Below are 17,208 nucleotides of genomic sequence, written 5' to 3'. Positions count from 1 at the left end.
AATGAAATAAAAATCACCATTTTGGAAACATCAGGTGTTCTTTTGAACTAGTTATTACTAATTCTCGATTCATTGCCCTACACAGATCAAAAGCTGGGCAAATCAATGACCCGGGAAAATTAGAGGGCCGGTAGACCCTCTCACGATAAAAAAACAATTAGTTGGGGGTCCACACAATTTGGCACATCAAGTCAACTTCAGATAATTGCCAGGAGTAATCTAGACCAAGCTCAAAATGCTCAGACCAGACTGGTTATGATACTTTGACAGGTTTGGATTCAGCTCAGTCTTGAGAAAATTGCATGCCAGTCTTGTTCCTAAAGATTTATTTACTGCCATTTTCTTTTATGTTATTACTGCATAACTTTTATCAGTGCAACTATTCCTTCGCTTTAAGAATGTATCTTATATTGTGGGTGGGGGGGGGGGGGGGTTTACTATTTGAGAAGTTACCTGTAGATTTAAGTTTGATAAAGTAAATTCTGTATAGCCCAATTTGCAAACTTTTCTACATAAAAAGGGAATGTCATCCTGGGATTTCCTCAGGCTGTTTCCTCCCCAACTATCCCGGTCTTCTTTAACGGTGCCACCATATTTTAAGTCAACGAGCATCCATTTAGATCGACTCCTGTTTTCATCTCCATCATTTTATCACTTTTCAAATGGCTCCCAACAATTTGGATTTTAATATGCTTAAGTTAATGGAGGTGGTGGGGGCGGGGGAAGAAGGGAAGAAGTTGGGTATTAATGGACAATGCAGCATTTTTGTAAACATAAATGTATGACTTTCTATGTTAAGTTGCAGGCTTTATTTTGGAAAACTAGAAAGGAAAGGTTTGCCATTCTCCCAGTTCTAATAAAGGACATGGGATTAATCTCTTTCTTGATTCTTCTGCTTAGATAATATCCTCAGGTTACTTTACAAGATGCGGTAAGTCACTTTAGTATCAATTTTAAAAAAAATTCGAATGAATGGATCGTTGTTCCACGGTTATGACTTCCCATACCACTGGTGAAAGTAGTATACCTTCATTCTTTAATAGGCAGGGCAAATCCTATATCTAAAAAGGTGAGACACGTCAGCCTATATTTTAATTTAATTTGGTGTTTGACAATTGGGTGCTTGCTGTTGTGAAACAAATGCATTTCTTTGTTACGGAGCAGTTTTATACAATTCAATCTGAACCAGATTTTTATGCAGCTGGCAGAGCTACAGAAACTGGGAGGGTGGGCTTAGTTTTGTTTTATTACAGAACAGACCTCTAAAATGGATCGGGTAAAAAGGACACATTCTTTTAAATAGCAAACACCGTAAAAACATAAAATTCAAAGCTTTAACAGGATTATAAAGGTCTTAAGAGCAAAAATCACAGAGCTTCAATACAAAAATAAAAAAAAAATCCCCATGATTCCATTGGTACCTAAGTATCTCAGCTTTCAGAATAAAAACAAAATTATTAAGTAGGTATATAACACAATTATGCATTTTTTAAATATTTGTTTACTTCATACTGCTTCTAAGTGATGATCTCTCCAGATAAATCCCAGCAAATTGAGAAAGAGTCTTCAGTAGGATTTCCAGTTCCTGGATGAATCCTGCATTTCACTTCTCACTACCTTTTTCCAACACCCAGTCAATCACCTGGACAAGAAACAACAAACACATTTGAGGCAACTAATTTGTTGATTTTGCCAATTTTGATTGCTCTTGTAGTGCCCATCTCAGTCCAGTCCACTGCTTTATGCAAGCTGGCAACAAATTGTATTTATATAGCACCATTAAATGTAGAAAATTTCCCTAATGTGTTTTTACAGATGATTTTGCTTTCTCTCTTTAAGGAAAGAATAAATAAAGAGGTGCTGAGTCATGGCGAGGAAGTTGGGAAAGGGGACTGAAAGTTGGTTCAAAAGATGGGTTTAGGTCATCATTGTCTATTGATGCCTCATCCTGGCAGTTCTTTCAGTGGTGGTTTACCATTGCCCTCCACTCAGATACAAAGCAAGGAGTCAGGTCCCAAGTCTACCTCAGTCAGAGCAGGAATCAAACCCACATTATTGCCATTATTCTGAACCACACGCTAGCTACCCAGCTAACTGAGCTGAACAGCCCCTTGTAGGAAATACTTGTATAATTTTCAGGAGCAACTTGAACGTAGGTTTAGTTAATTCAGATTCAATTCATGAACCAGGCAAAGACTTTCTGAATCAGTGCTCCATTGTGACCTGGAAACCTTATTTTCTAAATTAGCTTTTACGTTGTGCGAAATTAAAATTCTAATTACTTTCTGAAGAAATTATTAATTGGAACAGTGGCAATACGCAAAGGTTATTTTGGGGTGTCCCAGTGGAGCTAGACATACAGGCTTAGAATGATATAATAGTTAACAGTGTCGTGAAGGGTGAGTAAACTATAAGCCAATGTAATTGCTGCCATGAGGGTGGCAGAATGAGTCAGAGAACCATACAACACAGGAGGCAGCCATTCGGCCCATCATGCTTGTGCAAGTCCTTTGGTAGAGCTATCCAGTTATTCCTTTACCCCCACTCTCACCATAACCCTGCAGTTTGATTTTCCTTCAAGTATTATCCAATTCCATTCCGAGAATTGTGAGCGAATCTGCTTCCGCCGTCCTTTCAGACAGTGCATTCCAGATCACAACAACTCACAGTAAAAAAAAAAGTTTCCTCCATGCCTGCCCACTCCATTGATGTACTGCTGACCCCGACACGTTTTTTCCATGGTCCAGCTGGGACAAAGACCTGTCAAAGGAGAGGGTACAATATCACCGCTGCTACAGGACTTTGTTAGCCGCGTAGTTCAAAGAAGGAAGTGCCCAGTGTCTGAGCTCTGGTTTCAGTAAGGAAGAGTGAAGTAGATTGCCCAATGATTGATTGTAGCCCAATTTAATGTTCAAGCAATACCGCCAGGCCTGGAAACCTTGGATACTTGTGTAGAGATGTTATTAGGGTCTAATGTTGCTTTGGTAGTAATGATGAAAAATGTGGCACATTAAAACCTTCAAGTAAGAGGATGTTTCTGATGGAAAATTTGACACAGGTAAAAATGAACAGGGATCCAGCATTAACAGGTCATTTTCTTCCACTCGCTCAGTAGCTCTGAAGAAGAGTCACACCATCTCGAAGCATTAACTTCCATTTTTCTCTCCACAGATGCTGTTAGACCTGTTGAGTTTTTCCAGAATTTTCTGTTTTTGTTTGATTTCCAGCATCCGCAGTAATTTGCTTTTATCATTTTCTTCCACTGCTGACCACATCACCAGCTCAGATTGCTTGCTTTCTTCCCTTAATTAAACTAGTTTTAAACTTGTCCTATATATTACCAGCATAGCTCACCATAGCAAAGTCATTGATTCCTTTTGTTCTATTGCACAAAGGTTATCCTATTGGATGGCTGTGCATGCCATTGTGGCAGGAACTTGTTTCATGCCCTGACATTGCATCACAGTACTATAAACAATTTGACCTAATGATATGAACAATCTCTGATAATCTCTAAAATTTGGATACAGGATGAGATAATCCAGAAACCTAACCAAAATCTAACCATTCTCTCCCAAGAACTAGGTTCATCTAAGTCGGTCACTGAAGAAAATGAAACATGAATGCAGACAAACGAGCTGAACCCCCGAGGTGAGGTGAGAGTGACTGCCCTTGACATCAAGGCTGCATTTGACAGTGTGGTATCAAGGAGCCCGAGCAAAACTGGAGAAAATGGGGATCAGGGGGAAAACTCTCCACTGGTTGGAGTCATACCTAGCACAAAGGAAGATGGTTGTGGTTGTTGGAGGTCAGTCAACTCAGACCCAGGACATCACTGCAGGAGTTCCTCAGGGTAGTGTCCTTGGCCCAACCATCTTCAGCTGCTTCATCAATGACCTTCCTTCCATCATAAGGTCAGAAGTGGGCATGTTCGCTGATGATTGCACAATATTCAGCATCATTCACAACTCCTCAGATACTGAAGCAGCCCATGTTCAAATGCAGCAAGGCCTGGACAATATCCAGGCTTGGGCTGACAAGTGGCAAGTAATATTCGCCACACAAATGTCAGGCAATGACCATCGCCAACAAGAGAGAATCCAACCATCGCCCCTTGATGTTCAATGGCATTATCATCATTGAATCCCCTACTATCAACTTCCTGGAGGTTACCATTGACTAGAAACTGAACTGGACTAGCCATATAAAAACTGTGGCTACAAGAGCAGGTCAGAGGCTAGGAATAGTGCGACGAGTAACTCACCTCCTGACTCCCCAAGCCTGTCCACCATCTACAAGGCACAAGTCAGGAGTGTGATGGAATACTCCCCACTCGCCTGGATGAGTGCAGCTCCCTCAACACTCAAGAAGTTTGACACCATCCAGAACAAAGCAGCCCATTTGATTGGCACCACAACCACAAACATTCACTCCCTCCACCGCTGATGCACAGTAGCAGCAGTGTGTATCATCTACAAGATGCACTGCAGGAAGTTACCGAGGCACCTTCGACAGGACTTTCCAAACCCACGACCACTGCCATCTAGAAGGACAAGGGCAGCAGATCAATGGAAACACCACCATCTGCAAGTTCCCCTCCAAGCCACTCACCAGCCTGGCTTGGAAATATATTACCGTTCCTTCACTGTCGCTGGTAAAAATCTTGGAACTCCCTTCCTGGCAGCACTGTGGGTGTACCTACACCTCATGGACTGCAGCAGTTTAAGGCAGCGGCTCGCCACCACCTTCTCAAGGACAACTAGGGATGGGCAATAAATGGTGGCCCAGCCAGTGAAGCCCACATTCTGTGAATGAATAAATGAAAAAAAAAAAGACAGCCGCACTGCTACAATTGTTCACGATTTCATTAGTCCTCAATTCCCCCCAATTGAATTTCTGCCACAGTTACGTAAGTAATTACTACTGCAACTAACTCAATTAATCACCAACTGTGCCTAATAACTTCAAGGGTGTGATTTCAGGTTGTTACAGTTGATTACAACTATGATGTGCATTGTAGTGAAGCCACAATATATTCACTGGAACCAATAATTCGCTGCCAAGAATGGGAAATTCTCTGCAAATGTCCATGGGAGCTCTCCAAATTCCCCACAAAAGACCAGTGATTATTGTCATAATTTGTCTTCACAAATTGAAAACTCCAAAAGGTACAAATATAACCATTAAAATTTTAGGCATTTGACGCATCATTTATTGGATTTCAAATTTTGTTACTTTTCCTTTTTTAAAAAAGATGATACATTTGGGTCAGAATTTCCAACTACACCATTGGAACAGAGGCAAAGAGTGACTTTTGCCTGCCTTCAGGTCATGGTGTTACTACTGTGGCATCAGCTAATCTAAACAGTCAAAGGCACGCATGGTGCCTAATATACTTCAGGTGCACCGGGTGGGGGGGGGGGGGGGGGGGGGGGGGGGGTGGAGTGCAAGGTGGGTGAGAAAGGGTGAATAATCATCACACTCGTGTGAAGGCACTGGCAGGCAGATGGCCAGGGGGTACAATGTCATGTCATCCTCAGTGGTAAAGTCAGAGAAAGAGAGTTTGACACATTACGGTGTTACCTGGAGCTGGTGTCGCCACAACATTTATCTGCAACTGCCCCTCCCGTCGAGGGCAAGGTTTCCAGATCAGTCACCACATCCAAACTGGATGCGTTGGCCAATGTCCCTCAAGCATGTTTGGAGACAAAGGTGCAATCACTCAGGGTCTTCAGGGCAGGTCTTCCCTCATGCTGATCAGCAGGTACTCGGACCCAGGACCCAGCAATATTAGCACAGCTAGAATCCGTCTTCATGATGCCGCCCCCTTTCCTGGTGACAGCCCATGTGGTATTTTGCGCCTGCTCCCTTCCCTCAGAAGTCATTTCACAAAGGCATTAAGACACAGGACTAGGCTGTCCACAGAACTGCAGTCACAAAGCACCTGGCTGAAAATTATGCCTGGGTGGACCTAGCGCTCAGATAACACCTTGAAACAGCACTAGGAAAGATTTAACAACAGCACATTGAAGCATCAAGAGTAGGGGTAGAAGTAAAAAGCACTTGCAGTAAAAATATGTAGTGATAAGTCCAACATTCTAAAGCAGGTCTGTTTCTGTTTCAGAGAGGAAGTTTGAAGGTTTGTTTGCAATGGGACACAGCGTTCCTGCTACACCTGTTAAATCATTGCTTCTTTGCTTTTTTTGGAGTTATGATCATTTCAGTCTGTAGGCCGATGGAAGGGTAACTCAGAGCTGCATTTCTGTTCATTTGGTGCATTGCAAGCCTACAGGTCTCTGTCATTGCTTCTTCCTGCCCCATTATAAGAGCATGTTGAGGACAGCCCACAATAAATCCCATTGTTTGGGCTCTACAACAAATGAATGGAAATATAAGATTTCCCTACTGAAATCCTGAGAAGGAGCTTGCAGAATATTTTTGAACTGGTAGCACAGGTTTGTCAAAAGTTTTTTTCAGCCAAAGTCTGGGACACTGTAGTGTCAAGGCCATTCCATCATGTATTTGGGCAGCACCAAGGTTAGATGGGTACTCTCTTAAAAATGATCATGAATTGAAATTAATAGAGCTAATTAAAGAAATGTTCGATTCCTTATGTCACAATTATGGTTACAGGAGTACTGTATTGAAAAGGGCAGAGACTATGATAAGTTACTTTTAGCAAGCACAAGTGTGGCCATTGCAGCTTTACACTAGGGGAGGAGGAATCTGACACCCAAACACAGGAGAATTTTAAAAACGACAGTAGAAAGTTTTCTTTACAAAATAATTATGCTCACCTGCCGCACGTTATTATTTGCAGTCTTTTTCATTTCTTCATGTAGTCCGTGTGATGTTTTTAAATCCTATATATAAAGCTCAATTAGGAAGTGCATAGGTCATGTGAAGTTTTATAAAATGGCATTACAGCATCAGGTTCAATATTTTCAAACGATAACAGCATTCCACAGTTTTTATACATATAGTTTCTCAATTATTTGTAACCAAAATGAATGCTGAGAAACAGAGCATCATTAATAATCAAGGGCAAGAACCACACAGGGCCTCAGTGAAAGATAGTGGGAACAGGACAAGTAATGTTAAAAAGACAAGCCTGAAGGCTTTGTGCCTTAACGCGAGGAGCATTCGCAATAAAGTCGATGAATTAACCACACAAATAGATGTAAACAGATATGATCGAGTCAGGATTATGGAGGCATGGCTGCAGAGTGACCAGAGATGGGAACTGAACATCCAGGCGTATTCAGTACTTAGGAAGGACAGACAAAAAGGAAAAGGTGGTGGAGTTGCATTGCTGGTTAAAGAGGAAATTAACGCAATAGTGAGGAAAGATGTTAGCTCCGATGCTGTGGAATCTGTATGGGTAGAGCTGAGAAACACTAAGGGGCAAAAAAACATTAGTGGGGATTGTATATAGACCCCCAAACTGTAGTGGTGATGTTGGGAATGGCATTAAACAGGAAATTAGAGACGCATGCAGTAAAGGAACATCTGTAATTATGGGTGACTTTAATCGACATATAGATTGGGCAAATCAAATTAGTAATAATACCGTAGAGGAGGAATTCCTGGAGTGTATACAGGATGGTTTTCTGGACCAATACGTTGAGGAACCAACTAGAGAACAGGCCATCCTGGACTGGGTATCGTATAATGAGAAAGGAATAATTGGCAATCTAGTTTTGTGAGGCCCCTTGGGGATGAGTGACCATAATATGATAGAATTCTTCATCAGGACGGAGAGTGACGTAGTTGAAAACAAAAACAGAAACAGAAATACCTGGAAAAACTCAGCAGGTCTGGGAGCATCAGCAGAGGAGAGCACAGTTGACGTTTCGAGTCCTCATGACCCTTCAACAGAACTAAGTAAAAATAGGAATGGGGTGAAATAATTTATTATTACTTATTTCACCCCTTTCCTATTTTTACTTAGTTCTGTTTAAGGGTCATGAGGACTCGAAACGTCAACTGTGCTCTTCTCCGCCGATGCTGCCAGACCTGCTGGAGTTTTTCCAGGTATTTCTGTTTCTGTTTTTGTTTTGGATTTCCAGCATCCGCAGTTTTTTGCTTTTATATCAATGACGTAGTGATTCTGAGTTTCGGGTCCTGAATCTTAATAAAGGAAACTCTGACGGTATGAGGCGTGAGTTGGCAATGATGGATTGGGAAACTTTATTTTAAGGGATGACGGTGGATAGGCAGTGGCAAACGTTCAAAGAGAGCATGGGTGAACTGCAACAATTGTTTATTCCTGTCTGGCACAAAAGTAAAACAGGAAAGGTAGCCAAATCATGGCTTACAAGGGAAATTAGAGATAGTATTAGATCCAAGGAAGAGGCATTCAAATTGGCCAGAAAAAACAGACCTGAGGATTTAGAATTCAGCAAAGGAGGATCAAGGGATTGGTTAAGAAGAGGAAAATAGAGTACGAGAGTAAGCTTGCGGGGAACAAAGTTTCTATAGGTATGTGAAGAGAAAAAGATTGATGAAGGCAAACGTAGGTCCCTTACAGTCAGAAACAAGGGAATTTATAATGAGGAACAAAGAAATGGCTGACCAACTAAACACATAATTTGGTTCTGTCTTCACAAAGAAGGACACAAATAAAATACCAGAAATGTTGGGGAACACAGGGTTTAGTGAGAGGGAGGAACTGAAAGAAATCAGTATTAGTAGGGAAATGGTGTTGGAGAAATTGATGGGATTGAAGGCCGATAAATCCCCAGGGCCTGATAATCTACATCCCAGAGTACTTCAGGAAGTGGCACTAGAATAGTGGATGCATTGGTGGTCATCTTCTGAGATTCTATAGACACTGGAACAGTTCCTACAGATTGGAGGGTAGCTAATGTAAGCCCACTATTTAAAAAGGGAGGTAGAGAGAAAACAGGGAATTATAGACCAGTCAGCCTGACGTCAGTAATGGGGCAAAATTCTAGAGTCCATTATAAAAGATTTAATGGCTGAGCACTTGGAAAACAGTGGCAGAATCGGACAGAGTCAGCATGGATTTACGAAAGGGAAATCATGCTTGACAAATCTACTGGAATTTTTCAAGGATGTAACTAGTAGAGTTGATGAAGGGGAGCCAGTGGATGTGGTTTATTTGGACTTTCAGAAGGCTTTCGACAAAGTCCCACATAAAAGATTGGCATGTAAAATTAAAGCGCGTGGGATTGGGGGTAGTGTTTTGAGATGGATAGAAAACTGGTTGGCAGACAGGAAACAAAGAGTAGGAATAAACGGGTCTTTTTCCAAATGGCAGGCAGTGACTAGTGGCATACTGCAGGGATCGGTGCTGGGACCCCAGCTATTCATAATATATATTAATGATTTAGATGAGAGAACTAAATGTAATATCTTCAAATTTGCAGATGGGAGGGAGGGTGAGCTGTGAGGAGGATGTAGAGATGCTTCAGTTTGATTTGGACAAGCTGAGTGAGTGGGCAAATGCATGGCAGATGCAGTATAATGTGGATAAATGTGAGGTTATCCATTTTGGCAGCAAAAACAGGAAGGCAGATTATCTGAATGGCTATAAATTGAGAGCGGGGAACGTGCAACGAGACCTGGGTGTCCTCGTACACCAGTGGCTGAAGGTAAGCATGCAGGTGCAGCAGGTGGTAAAGAAGGCAAATGGTATGTTGGCCTTCATAGTGAGAAGATTCAAGTACAGGAGCAGGGATGTCTTGCTGCAATTATACAGGGCCTTGGTGAGACCACACCTGGAATATTGTGTGCAGTTTTGGTCTCCTTATCTGAGGAAGGATGTTCTTGCTATAGAGGGAGTGCAGCAGTTTACCTGACTGATTCCTGGGATGGCGGGACTGACATATGAGGAGAGATTGAGTGGGTTAGGATTATATTCGCTGGAGTTCAGAAGAATGAGGGGGGATCTCATAGAAATCTACAAAATTCTAACAGGACTAGACAGGGTAGATGCAGGAAGGATGTTCCCGATGGTGGGGGAGTCCAGAACCAGGGGTCACAATCTGAGGATACAGGGTAGAACATTTAGGACTGAGATGAGGATAAATTTCTTCACCCAGAGAGTTGTGAGCCTGTGGAATTCGTTACCATAGTTGAGGCCAAAACATTGTATGTTTTCAAGAATGAGTTAGATATAGCTCTTGGGGCGAAATAGATCAAAGGATATGGGGAGAAAGCGGGGGCAGGCTACTGAGTTGGACGATCAGCCATAGTCATAGTGAATGGTGGAGCAGGCTCGAAGGGCCAAATGGCCTACTCCTATTTTCTATGTTTCTTCCCAATCAGATGATTACCATATTGGAAAACTGCAATGTTGTACTCCTTCCTACTGCTGCCTAGCCCCATGCCTTCATTGTGCTCCCAAAACTAAACTGTGAGACGTTTCCATTCTTCAAACTGCACATCTTTACTTCGCAATCAATTTACTTCTTAATTATCAATTATTAAATTTAATCTTTGAAGTAAATACCGGCTAGATGAATCTGTTCTCAAACCATTAGCTAACAGAATAGCTTCAGAGAAAAACAGACACCCTTTCAATAGAGATTAATTTTAAACCAAATTGGTTTGGCGTCTTGAGTGCTCAATTCTTCGCCAGTAATTGGTTGAAACCCCATCCTAGATGTTGACTAAAATTTCCTACTATTGCCTCCTCATCCTCACTAATGCAATCAGAGTTTTACTTTATTGGCCAGCATACCAACTTGTCTGTCTAGCATCTTGCTCCCTCCATCAGCTCCTTGCCAAGTTACTTGCTTTCTTCAAGGCTAGCCTTCATCCCTTGAGAAAGAAGCATACAGTTTTCTGTATGCATGATGAATGGTGGAACACTTAAATGATCAGAAAATACCCAACTGGTTATGCTGGAGGAGGGCAAGAATTTCTAAGCACATTGAAATTCTCAAGTTATAACTTCAACGAGTTAAGAATTAAACAGAAAGTTCAAAAGCTTTTCTTTTGGAATGTGGGATCCACAGCTTCAAACAATTGAGACAGGCTCCATAAATTCTTTGCTTGAAAAGAAGAATGTGAAGGGTATTTGCAGAGAGTGCCGAAGCCCTGGAAAAGATTCAATGGAGACCTGCTAGGCTGATGCCTAATGCAAGGGCCTTCAGTTATCAAGACAGACTGACAGCTGGAGAGAATTTGCACTTTGGTTAAACGTAGACTTCGATGGCATTAATTGAGGTCTTTTATATAATGAAAGGATTAGAATCAGTCCAAGCGGATAGGATAGTAGTTAAATATAAATTGGAGAGGACCAATGGCCACAAGTCTGTTACAAAAACATGGAACTATGTTAGGTAGGAAATACTTCTCAGAAATTTGTTGACATTTGTAGTAAGAGTAACAGCCAGTGTGTGTGGATTTTGGTCAAACATGCAGAAGACAGCTAAGTAAGTTCCAGAGAATGGCAAATATATCTACAAATAGGAAGCAGGTGGGTCATTGGGAGTTATGCAATCCAGTCAGCATGGTGTCCTGGAAATTGGTCAAATGTCCTCAGAGGTCAGAGAGAAATTTCCCAGAGCTCAAGGGCTTTTTTCTCTCCCCTAGATGATTGCCTGGCTGCAGGGGGTGGGAGAAAAGTGGGGCAATTGTGTGCAAAAGTTACCCCAAATCCAGGATGTGGTTGGTTTGATGAACAGTTAACATTTTCTTGTCCTTTTGCATAGGTTTGTACAGGGAGAGAGAAAACAGGTAGAATTAGAACAAGTGGCTCATGTGGAGCAAATCACTAGCATTGTTGGCCAGTTTCTCTGACAAAAAATTCTATGACAGGAATTGGAAGTTACATGTTTTGAAGAATAATTATATGATGCAGTAAGTACAAAGATTTAACTCACAACCCTCTTGTTATGCAAGGGACAACTGTGCACTTCCATAACAGGGCTGCACATACAGGAACACTGTATTAATGAATCCGAGCTACAATATTGTAAGCCCGATCTCTGACTCATATTTCCTACAAATGTGACGAGTAACTGGGAGAGCAGGATCATGGAATGATCTGTACATTCGGTTTATACGGCACATCCTGTTTATATCCTTCTGGCAGCATTAATAATTAGTTCTCTCAATTAGCTTTTAACAAAATGGTATCTTCCAGTGGTGTGAAAGGAGAAGGTGGGGATAACATGATATTTTCAGCACTGTGGGCCATCAGAGACCAGGGGTTCTATAAAATATTTGGGGAAAACAGGGAAAGGAAATCTAAGATACTGTAAGACAGCATCAAGGTGAAGCGGTAGGAAGACTGAAGCCAGAAAAATTGAATAGCATCTGACTTTTAAAGTTTCATTTAAAATCCAATAGGACAGTGGCATGTCACATGAAGAGCTCATAAAAGACTATCATATTAGCCAGCTGAATATTTTCTGATCCTGGCAAAGTTCCACAATTCATTATATATACAAACATACGAACTGGAAGTGGGATAAAGCCATTCGCCTTTCGAGCTGATCTGATTGTGGCCTTTGCTTTCCTGTCTATCCCCTATAACCTTTGACCTCCTTGTCAGTCAAGAACCTAACTCAGGGTTAAAAACATTCAATGACCCAGTCCACACTGCTCTCTGGAGAAGAGAATTACATGAGCTAACGACACTCAAAAAAAATTCTCCGCATCTCCCTCTTGAATGGACACCCCTTATTTTTAATCTGTGCCCCCAATTTCTAGTCTCTCCCACAAGGGGAAACACCCTCTCTGCAAATACACAAAGAACTGCACATTCTTCACCAAGGAGGAAAAGACCACCTCAAAGAATGAGAGTACTTGTCGGAAAAAGCTGTAGGGGGCAGGCACATTAAATGGATAACTTAGTACGCTGAACAATAAAATTAAATTATGTTTGCAGCAGGATTATATGTTTAAGTTGTATGCTTAAGCTGAAATGGATAACATCTTGAACATTGAAATTCTATACCCGTAAGTCATTACCTGAGCAAAGAAAATGGGAAGGATACATTAGGTATGATTTTAAACTTACTTAAAACCCAACTTTGTGCATTGTTAAAATCGGGCCCATAGGTAGATTCGACGTGGATAAAAATATAATTGCGCAGACAGGTTATTTCAAGTCCCTGGTCTATCTCGGCTGACATCAGTTTTGGAAACATTAGTAGCAGTGATTGTGAGCACCCTGTAATTCATCTTTTCTGGCCCTGACCACCAATCTAATATCATCCAAACCAGGAAACTTATACCTGAAACTTATGCTTAGTTTTCCTGACTTAGATCTTCCTCACCCCTGGCACACCTCCCCCAGCCCACCTTCATCTTGCGAATTGGAAGTTAAGCATTCATTCTATGTCTAAGAGAAACACTTGCTGCTGGTTTATTAACAGAGAAAGCATTGCTGGAATTTCCTGCAATATTTTTCAAAAATCCATCAGCACCTACAGTTTTGGGGCCTTAAAGAGTGCTCTTTCCTTTCAATTACATACATTTTAGCAATACTGATATTTTTCTGCATTATTGCCACTGAGAAACACTGGAATTGGATGGTGATTTTCTGTGCAGGTCACAGAGGGAAATTTTGAACACACTACTTGCAACGCTTTGCATGAAATAGTAATTGCTCTTTTCACGGGAAATGATTGGATTTGTGGTGACTTGAATCATTACACCACTCATATTGCATGAAGAAACACTTTGTTTTGTTATTGGTACAATGACCAGGGATCATCACAATCACAACTGAAGCAAAACCATGAAGTATAATTTTAACACTTAGGAAAGCTTCCAGGCATTAAGAATAAACGGTGTAAGCCGAAAATTTTCAGATTTTCATCTTTGTAAAAAAAGAACTCCTGTTGAAGCTGGGTGTAATGGGGGTGCATTCGTCAGCCATTATAATCAGGCTAGTTATGAAGGCCGTCAGAACTTGCTAGCCCAATCTCCTAACACCTACAGCTGTCTGTCCACTCTTCCATTCAAATCTTCCCATACAAAGGCTACACCATCTCAGCTTTAGTCTTCCACATGATTTTTTTTTAAACTGACATCTATTTTAAGGGAAGCTAGAAGACACATACGTTCCATCAGGTATAATCATGGGAGTTCCCAAGAACTTACGTTTGACCATGCTGCACCGCAACTGGCAACCTGAAACTTGCAGAACATTATTCCGAAAGGCCACATTTTCCAGCTAAGGGCAAAATGAATCCATGCCATTAAAAAAATCCATATATTGCTCTCCTTGTGCAAGAAGGCTAATGGAATGCTATTCTTTATTACAAGAGGGATTGAGCATAACAGTAATGATGTTATGCTTCAGTTATATAGGGCATTGGTGAGACCACACCTTGAATACTATGTGCAGTTTTGGTCTGCTTATTTAAGGAAGGATGTAAATGCATTGGGGACAGTTCAAAAGAGGTTTACCAGGTTGATACCTGGAATGAGTGGGTTGTCATATGAGGAAAGGTTGGACAGACTGGGCTTGTTTCCACTGGAGTTTAGAAGAGAGAGGGATAATTTGATTGAAATATACAAGATCCTGAATGGCCTCGACAAGATAGACTTTGAAAGGATGTTTCCTCTTGTGGGTGAACTAGGGGGCACTGTTTTAAAATTAGGGGTTGCCCGTTTTAGTACAGAGATGAGGAGAATTTTTTTCTCTGAGGGTTGTGCCACTTTGGAACTCTCTGCCTCAGAAGGTGATGGAGGTGGGGTCACTGAATATTTTTAAAGGTAGAGGTAGATTGATTCCCTTGTCTAACAAGAATCTAAGGTTATTGGGGTTAGATGGGAATGTGAAAATTGAAACACAAGATGATCAGCCAAGATCTTATTGGATAATACAGCAGGCTCGAGGGGCCGAATGGTCTACTCCTGTTCCTATTTCTAATATTATGTTGTGCCTTATTTTTATATCATTCACTTGCATTTTGGTTTCAGCATCTATTTCTATGACTTCTCTTTCAGCACTGAAAATTCCTTTGGCATTTTTAGTTGCAAAACTCATATTCAATTGCTGCTCATGGCCAAAGAGACTCCACAGCTCTGTTACTTATGAGCATGTGACTGGCAAGCATTGACCTTGGCAGTAAGACCACCTCTACAACTGGTAATCCCCCGGCTGGTGAGTCTAAAACCAGGGGACAGAATCTCAGAATAAGGGGTGGGCCATTCAAGACTGAGATGAGGAGGAATTTCTTCACTCAGAGGGTGGTGAAGCTATCAAATTCTCTACCCCAGCGGGCTGCGGAAACTCAATTATTGAGCATGCTCAAGAAAGAAGGTGATTGACTTCTGGAGGCCAATGAGATCAAAGGAAAGTGGCATTGAGGGAAATGATCAGCCATGATCAAATTGAATGGCAGAGCAGGTTTGACAGGCCAAATAGCCTATTCTTGTTCCTATGGTGTACATACAGTAAACTGAAACAAAGTAAACCAGTCTCAGTGAGCACTCCGATCAGCAGCACTAATAAAGTGAATGTAATGGTAACATTACCTCTAACAAAAGGATCACGAAGAAAGGAAAGGATATTACATCACAGGGTGGAGACTTGGTCACTGCATAACTGAGGTAAAACTTAAGCTACTCCAAAATAACAAGGAAAACCATTTTAAAACTGAGCATTTTTCCTCTAAGACCTAGTGTTCCTTGAAATAAAGGCAGGTTGGTTTTAAAATATTGCAACTATACAGGTACTTGGGTTAAGGTCTGCAACGTGGGACTAAAGACAACCTACCTTGAGGTAAAGCATGGATATTTTAAATAGGCGTTGACTGCAAGACACAAAAGGTTTGTGTTTCTCTGAAATTCCGTTATCCTGGAGTACTTTTGCCACAACTTCTTTCAGCATCTAAGGCGAAACACCAAAAGTGAAAACAAAAACTAAGGAACCTGTCCATGCTCAAACACTGTTCCTAAATGGTTCAGAGGATGTGATGCCACTTTCTTACCTATTAACTTCAAAATACGCTTTGAAAACTGATCCATGAATTGTATCACGGTTATTCTGCACTGGTGCAGTAACACTATTTAGAACGGCCAACTAATTTTTAACAATAAAGGAAAGGAGCTATGAGCAATAACCTTGAAATGTTGGGGCTAATTTTATTCCACAGATGTTTAATCAGTAGCAAGAGTAACCCTACCTAAACGGTCAGATGCAAGTAGCATTCAACCTTTTAATAATTAATTATTCATAGAATTGTTGGGGGGGGGGGGGGGGGGGGAAGGAGGAAGGGAAACCGCATATCAGCAAGTTTTAAAGGGACTGGCGCCAATTAAACAGAATTGAGGTCATAAGAGAGAAACAAATATTCTGCGAGGTGTTTGGAGCCTCAAAAGACATGCCAAGCGTGAGTATGCCTAGCCAAGTAGGTCAAGAAGTGGCAGACATTACCAAAGGGAAAGGAAAGCCTGGGTGCAGGCACCGAGGCTACAGACAAGTGATGGAACGGCTAAGCCCCATGTGTCACTAGGTGAATTAGTTTTGAGGGGGATTGTCCTCAGCATCATTGAGCAGTCCCACCCTGTGGGTTAGCATTAAAGTAAAGCAAGGTTGAAAGGAGGTACAACCAAATTTCAGGCTGGACCTGCCAGTTACCGTACCCTTCACTTGTCAGCCCTAGTGCTTCAGGGCAGTCCCAATATCCTTACAGCAGATGGCACAACTATGCATCTCTGTTGGCCAAGACTCTGAACAGACTATCCTCCACTAGCGATGCCATGACCTGCAAAAAATAAACGGTTGGTGGCTGCAGCCAATCATTCGATGCTGCCTCTTGTCATTGTGACATGGATCCTTTGATGCAGAACCACACAGAATATAACATGCTAACAGCTGTGATTGAAGAACTATCCAGCGTAACTGTTAGTCAGGCATTCGCACATCACAGTAAGGCCCCAGAGGTGTGATGTCCCAACTTCCTTTGGGAAGAGGTACTTCCACCAGAAAATCTGCCAGGGTGACAAAATCTCAATGCCTGTCTACAGAGGTCATTGTGCAGGTGCTGCCAGGGGGACAAGGATCACCTATTGGGCAGCATGCCTCACCTAGAATCAGTTTGGAAAATTCCCACTCATGCCTGTAATGGCAAAAAAAAAGCAAATAGTGCAAAGGCTCATGCAAGCTTGAATGCCACAAGGGCAAAAAGGTCGACTAAACCAGCTCACAAATTGCCTACAAATTCATCTTTCCATTTAGTAACCTTTATAATTTAAATGTGTGATGCATCAATC

At 41.6% G+C, this 17,208-nt stretch overlaps 1 protein-coding gene across 2 annotated transcripts in view; it reads right to left on the bottom strand.

The window, feature by feature from the left end:
* Positions 1–425: 425 nt before the first annotated feature.
* The window catches only part of LOC121278694 (MDM2 binding protein), an 83,620-nt gene continuing 66,837 nt past the window's right edge, over positions 426–17,208 (bottom strand). The window contains exons 20-22 of one of the 2 annotated variants that reach the window (XM_041189047.1): positions 15,710–15,823; positions 6,798–6,863; positions 426–1,642 (exon numbers count right to left, since the gene is read on the bottom strand). In XM_041189047.1, the coding sequence (XP_041044981.1) occupies positions 1,604–1,642; positions 6,798–6,863; positions 15,710–15,823 (219 nt within the window). In that variant the 3' untranslated portion in view covers positions 426–1,603. Of the gene's footprint in view, positions 1,643–6,797; positions 6,864–15,709; positions 15,824–16,578; positions 16,701–17,208 lie in introns of those variants that run through there. The other variant, XR_005943262.1, reaches the window with a different exon arrangement.

This window comes from Carcharodon carcharias, chromosome 6 (assembly GCF_017639515.1).
Source record: "Carcharodon carcharias isolate sCarCar2 chromosome 6, sCarCar2.pri, whole genome shotgun sequence".
Taxonomy (NCBI): Eukaryota; Metazoa; Chordata; class Chondrichthyes; order Lamniformes; family Lamnidae; genus Carcharodon; species Carcharodon carcharias.
The sequence above is the reverse complement of the archived record's forward strand: the minus strand, read 5'-3'. Positions and strand labels throughout refer to the sequence as shown.